Source organism: Nematolebias whitei, chromosome 11 (genome assembly GCF_014905685.2).
Source record: "Nematolebias whitei isolate Nwh7 chromosome 11, NemWhi1, whole genome shotgun sequence".
Lineage (NCBI taxonomy): Eukaryota > Metazoa > Chordata > Actinopteri > Cyprinodontiformes > Rivulidae > Nematolebias > Nematolebias whitei.
In genome coordinates this window covers 2069186-2076253 of record NC_056508.1, presented here as the reverse complement: position 1 = coordinate 2076253, position 7068 = coordinate 2069186, and the positions used below count along the sequence as shown (strand labels likewise).

The following is a 7068-nucleotide window of genomic DNA, read 5'->3' as shown; positions in this document are numbered from 1 at the left end:
GGTGCTATTTAAGAGACTGAGCTGAATACAGCTCCTCAGACTGAGGATGTCTCTCGGATGAGAGACGAAACGTTTCTACATTTTTTGTTGATTTGCTTTGTTTTGTTTTTTCTTGAATGTCCAGAGGACCAGATTTAACTTTTTTAGATTTTTCTACCTGGATTATTGAGCATGCATCAGGATATCTACTCTGAGTTCCTCCCGGATGACCGAGCTTCTCACCCTATCTCTAAGGGAGAACCCAGACACCCTGCGGAGAAAACTCATTTCGGCCGCTTGTAACCGAGATCTCGTTCTTTCGGTCACAACCCAAAGCTCATGACCATAGATGAGGGTAGGAACGTAGATCGACTGGTAAATTGAGAGCTTCGCTTTTTGACTCGGCTCTCTCTTCACCACGACAGACCGATACAGCACCCGCTTCACTGCCAACACTGCACCTATCCGCCTATCAATCTCACGCTCCATTTTTCCCTCATTCGTGAGCAAGACCCCAAGATACTTAAACTCCTCCACTTGGGGTAGGACCTCCTCCCCGACCTGGAGAGGGCACTCTACCCTTTTCGGCTCAAGACCATGGCCTCAGATTTGGAGGAACTGATCCTCATCCCAGCCGCTTCACACTCGGCTGCAAACCGCTCCAGCGAAATCTGTAGATCACGACCTGATGAAGCCAATAGGACCACATCATCTGCAAAAAACAGAGAAGCGATCCTAAGGCCACCAAAACGGATCCCCTTAACACCTTGGCTGCTCCCAGAAATTCTGTCCATAAAAGTTATGAACAGAATCTGTGACAAAGGGCAACTTTGGCGGAGTCCAACTCTTACTGGGAACAAGCCCGACTTACTGCCGGCAATGTGGACCAAGTTCTGACACAGGCTGTACAGGGACCTAACAGCACGTATCAAAGGGCCTGGCACCCCATACTCCCGGAGTACCCCCCACAGGGCTCCCCGAGGGAAGTGGTCGAATGCTTTCTCCAAGTCCACAAAGCACATATAGACTGGTTGGGCAAACTTCCACGCACCCTCCAGGACCCTGCTGAAGGTGTAGAGCGGGTCCAGTGTTCCACGACCAGGACTAAAACCGTTCTGCTCCTCCTGAATCCGAGGTTCGACTATCCGACGGACCCTCCTCTCCAGAACCCCCGAATAGACCTTACCAGGGAGGCTTAAGAGCGTGATTCCCCTGTAGTTGGAACACACTCTACGGTCCCCCTTTTTGAATAGGGGGACCACCACCCCAGTCTGCCAATCCAGGGGAACTTCCCCCGATGTCCACGCAATATTGCAGAGTTGCGTAAGCCAACACAACCCTATAACATCCAGATCCTTAAGGAACTCCGGGCGAATCTCATCCACCCCTGGGGCCCTGCCACCGAGGAGCTTTTTAACCACCTCGGTGACCTCAGCACCAGAGATTGGACAGCCCGACCCAAAGTCCCCAGGCTCTGCTTCCTCAGTGGAAGACATGCCAGTGGGATTGAGGAGGTCTTCAAAGTACTCTGCCCACCGACCCACGACATCCCGAGTTGAGGTCAGCAGCACACCACCTCCACTATAAATAATGTTGGTGGCATACTGCTTTCCCTCCCGAGACGCCAGATGGTAGACCAGAATCGTCTCGAAGTGTACGGAAGTCATTCTCCATGGCCTCTCTGAACTCCTCCCACACCCGAGTTTTTGCCTCAGCAACCACCCTAGCCGCCTGTCGCTTGGACTGCCGGTACCCATCAGCTGCTTCTGGGATCCCACAGGCCAAAAAGGCCTGATAGGACTCCTTATTCAGCCTGACAGTGTCCCTCACCTCCGTTGTCCACCACCGACCGGGTTCTAGGGTTACCCCCACGACAGGCACCGACAACCTTGTGGCCACAGCTCTGATAAGCCGCCTCGACAATAAAGGCGTGGAACATGGCCCACTCGGACTCAGTGTCCCCCGCCTCCCCCGGAACGTGTTCGAAGCTCTCCCGGAGGTGGGAGTTAAAGCTTCGTCTCACGGTGGACTCTGCCAGACATTCCCAGCACAATATTTTTGGGTCTGCCAGGTCTGACCGGCATCCTCCCCCATATAATGAAGTTTTCTGAGCTAAATTAAGGTATCTGAACATTATGTAATTCAAATTATGTGATTAAAATGATGCTAAACATATTGCATGTTATTAAAGTTGAAATTTAATATGGGTTTATTTTGTATTTATTTATTCAACACCACAAACTATGTCGCATAAACACTGATAATTAAACTGAACACACTATTAAAAACAAGTTAACTGAACTGTAATCTACATTAATGAACTGGACTGCTCTGTTTTCATCCTGGATATACTGGTCCCACGTTGTTCATCTGGCTTGTTCAGGCTGTCACTCCTTTGCTTAATGCAGCTTAAAATATTGAATGGATTGAATAAACGAACTGAGGTGAATTTAAAATAAATAGTTTCTTCCAACATCTCTCTCTTCGACGTCCTCCTGCACTGCACCTGAGCCGAGCCTCGTTCAGAATCGGTCCGCCTGGTGGAAGGATAGCTTTTTCTTCTTTCAGGAAAAATAAAAACTCATTTGGTTGTTGTGTGATCTAAGTAAACACAAGCAAACATTATTAAGAACATTTGATTTACCACCGAGGAGATGAGCACCTGCCACCTGCTAAGCTAACTTTCATCTTTTCTCTCCCTTTACTTTTGACTGTCGACTCGTCTCTAGTTTCACAGAGCGGAGGAAGGAGTCGGTAGTGTTGGCTTTCCTAAATAAAGTAAATTTTAACCTTTCATGATATTTAAATTTATTTCAGTTCTATATAAACCTTTATTCTCAAAATGTGGGGGCTTGTATTTTATGGTGGTGGTGCGCCACCATAAAATACACGTAGAGGAAACCCTGCTGTTATTCTGGTAGTTCATTTATTTTCTGTCAATTAGACAGTTAAATGTAACACACAGCTTTCAAACTTATAGTTTTGTCCTCTTTTTTTTTTTTCCTGTTTTTTTTCTTCTTTCTGATCCTCTGTTTTTTTTAGTTTGATAGGATGCGAAATGCCCTATCGTGCAGGAAGCTGTAGTTCAAGTCGAGCACTACGGCAAACTTGCACTTTTCAGTTTACAATTCGTTAATTGTAATTAAGTCTCTTGGAGTAGAAGTGAATCAGGTACAAGAGTCAAAAACAAAGTCTAGCATTTGATTCAACTTGTTTGTTTTTCTGTCTTTTTTAGGAGTGAAAAAGGGCGACCGAGTCTCCATTTACATGCCCATGGTTGTTGAGCTGGTGGTTGCCATGTTGGCTTGTGCCCGTATTGGAGCCGTTCATTCTGTAGTGGTGAGTTTGAAACAAAATTGTGTGTGAAACTTTAGGTAATTGGAAATAAAATGTAATTTGTAAACGTGGAAATGTCTGTTCCTAGTTTGCAGGCTTTTCTGCTGAGTCTCTGTGTGAGAGGATCATCGACTCTCAGTGCTCACTGCTCATCACAGCAGGTCAGTTTAAGATTAAGAACATTTGCAAAGATGGGGTAGAGGCAGGGCCGCCGACTCGGGACCCGAAAGACCCAGGTTCAATCCCCAGTTCAACCCACATGCTGTGGTGTCTCTGAGCAAGACACCCAATCCCTAATTGCTCCCCATGCAGCTTACATAGCTGCCCACTACTGAACCTGGGTGCATCCCAGGTGCGATGGGTTAAATGCAGAAAACCATTTTCGCCACTGTATGGGAACATACGATGATGACAACACTTAGCACTTTACTTTAAATAAAAGCAGTCATAAGTACCACTAGAGCTTGGTTATAGTTACTGAACACAGTTTAGTTGTTGGGAGATGCCCAAACTTTCTGGCTCCTAAAACCAAGCTGATCAACAGGTGGTGCAGGTGCTGAATCCTGACCATTAATCAAAGTTGTTTTTTTAATTATTTTTTTTATCTATATATTTATTTATTTTGATAAATTAGTCTGGGAATAAGGTCTGCTTTAACAGCCTTTACAAAAGCACATTTTTTTTCATTTACAAAAAGTCTTCTAAACTAATCCCAGAGTTCTCAAGTCATGGGTCTTTTTTCCCCAAGGGCTGAGATCTTAGTATTTATTTTATTTTGTAAATATAACACTTGGTGCTTTGAGAGACAATGCTCTACAGACTTTTCCTTCTTCTTCTTTTTTTATTTTTTACTTTTGTAAACTTTATTATGGGTGACCTTGCACAAGTGGATGCTTTGCTGAAAAAGCTTCACATTATAAAGGCTAAAATAATGTTTTCTTTAAAGTGAACAATATTTTACAAGTCTCAATCTGCACAATTAAATAAAAAAGATCAAGTGGAAAAAGATTTAAACATACCCATAAGCCATTAGTGATTATTTACCTAAAAAGATTGAAGCTGTAAAGACGTTTTTTTTTTATGCTTGACACAATGGGGAGTTTGAGTAGCAACAAACAGCAACTTCCATCCATCCCTTTTTTTCCACTTATCCGGGGTTGGGTTGTGAGGGGTAGCAGCCTAAGTAGGGAGGCCCAGACTTCCCTCTCTCCAGCCACTTGGGCCAGCTCCTCCGGGGGAATCCCAAGGCGCTCCCAGGCCTTCCTCTGGGTCTCCTCCCATTGGGACGTGCCTGGAACACCTCGCCAGGGAGGCGTCCAGGAGGCATCCTAAACAGATGCCCAAGCCACCTCAACTGGCTCCTCTCAACGTGGAGAAGCAGCAGCTTTACTCTGAGTCCCTCCCAGATGACCGAGCTTCTCACCCTATCTCTAAGGGAGAGCCCAGACACCCTGCTGAGGAGAAAACTCTTTTCGGCCGCCTGTATCCATGATCTCTCTCTTTCGGTCACAACCCAAAGCTCATGACCATAGATGAGGGTAGGAACGTAGATCGATCAGTAAATTGAGAGCTTCGCCTTTTGACTCGGCTCTCTCTTCACCACGACAGACCTGTATAGCGCCCGCTTCACGGCTGATGCTGCACCTATCCGCCTATCAATCTCACACTCCATTTTTCCCTCATTCGTGAACAAGACCCCAAGGTACTTGAACTCCTCCACTTGGGGCAGGACCTCCTCCCCGACCCGGAGAGGGCACTCTACCCTTTTACCGGCTCAAGACCATGGCCTCGGATTTGGAGGAATTGATCCTCATTCTAGCCGCGTCACACTCTGCTGCGAACCGCTCCAACGAAAGCTGTAAATCACGACTGGATAAAGCCAATAGGACCACATCATCTGCAAAAAACAGAGAAGCGATCCTAAGGCCACCAAAACGGATCCCTTCAACACCTTGGCTGCGCCTAGAAATTCTGTCCATAAATGTTATGAACAGAATCAGTGACAAAGGGCAACCTTGGCGGAGTCCAACTCTCACTGGGAACGAGCCCGACTTACTGCCGGCAATGTGGACCAAGCTCTGACACTTGTCGTACAGGGACCAACAGCCTGTATCAAAGGGCCTGGTACCCCATACTCCCGGAGTACCCCCCCAAAGGGGCTCCCCGAGGGACCCGGTTGAAAGCTTTCTCCAACTCCACATAGCATATGTAGACTGGTTGGGCAAACTTCCACGCACCCTCTAGGACCCTGCTGAGAGTGTAGAGCTGGTCCAGTGTTTCACGACCAGGACGAAAACCACATTGCTCCTCCTGAATCTGAGGTTCGACTATCTGGCGGACCCTCCTCTCCAGAACTCCTGAATAGAACTTACCAGGGAGGTTTAAGAGTGTGACCCCCCTGTAGTTGGAACACACTCTATGGTCCCCCTATTTAAAAAGGGGGACCACCACCCCAGTCTGATAATCCAGGGGAACCGCCCCCGATGTCCACGTAATATTGCAGAGTCGTGTAAGGCAACACAGCCCCTCAACATCCAGAGCCTTAAGGAACTCCAGGTGAATCTCATCCATCCCTGGGGCCCTGCCACCGAAGAGCTTTTTAACCACCTCGGTGACCTCAGCACCAGAGATTGGAGAGCCCGACCCAAAGTCCCCAGGCTCCGCTTCCTCAGTGGAAGATGTGCCGATGGGATTGAGGAGGTCTTCAAAGTATTCTGCCCACCGACCCATGACATGCTGAGTTGAGGTCAGCAGCACACCACCTCCACTATATATATTGTTGGTGATGTACCACGTTTCCCCCCGAGACGCCAGATGGTGGACCAGAATTGCCTCGAAGCTGTATGGAAGTCATTCTCCATGGTCTCTCTGAACTCCGCCCACGCCCGAGTTTTTGCCTCAGTGACCACCAAAGCCACATGTCGCTTGGACTGCCAGTACCCATCAGCTGCTTCAGGGGTCCCACAGGCCAAAAAGGCCTGATAGGACTCCTTCTTCAGCCTGACAGCATCCCTCATTGCCGGTGTCCACCACCGGGTTCGAGGGTTACCGCCATGGCAGGCACCAACATCCTTGCGGCCACAGCTCCGATAAGCTGAGAGGGCGAGACAGCCCCTGGTTTACTGTAGAGCTAGCTGACCTCCTGCACAGGAGAGATCATCTTTGGGCCGCAGCAAGAAAATCTGGCTCAGACACTGATTGGTTGAGTTTTCGACAGATGAGGAATAAATGCACAACTATTCAAAAAGCGTTCAATACAAAAACAACTGGATTTTATTTGTAACAGAAGACGTTTCGCTCCTCATCAGAGGAGCTTCCTCAATTCAAAGAGCAGAGAGTGAGAGATTCAGGTTATAAGGCTGAGGCCCTGTACACACGTAGCCGGATATCAGGAAAACCGAATAGTTTATCATGCGGTGTGGCCTTTCATCCACACGTGAACTCCGGTTGATGTAACTATAAACGAATAATAACAAAAACTCCGACCAAAGTGGAGATTTGAGAAATCTCCTCTTTCGGGTTTGCGTGTGGACTTTCGGAACCGGAGATATGCGCATTATGTCTGCGACAGATGGTGCAGCGCGGCGCTGACGTCACATGTGCGACAATTGTTTTTGTTTGCCCATTCATTCGGAGGGAAAATGACTGCGTTTAGGGAAGTACTAATTGTAACGCTGGTTCAGGCAATTTTTGCTTGCTTGTTTTTACAAGCACAACTGCTCCAACAGATGGAATTACAAAGGAGAAAAAGCG

At 47.5% G+C, this 7068-nt stretch overlaps 1 protein-coding gene across 3 annotated transcripts in view; it reads left to right on the top strand.

Annotated features, from left to right (window-relative positions):
- acss2 (acyl-CoA synthetase short chain family member 2) overlaps nucleotides 1–7068 on the top strand; it is a 224371-nt gene that overhangs the window by 73179 nt on the left and 144124 nt on the right. For all 3 annotated transcript variants that reach the window (XM_037684629.1, XM_037684628.1, XM_037684627.1), the window contains exons 4-5: nucleotides 3215–3318; nucleotides 3404–3476. In XM_037684629.1, coding sequence (XP_037540557.1) covers nucleotides 3215–3318; nucleotides 3404–3476 — 177 coding nt within the window. The remainder of the gene's footprint in view (nucleotides 1–3214; nucleotides 3319–3403; nucleotides 3477–7068) is intronic.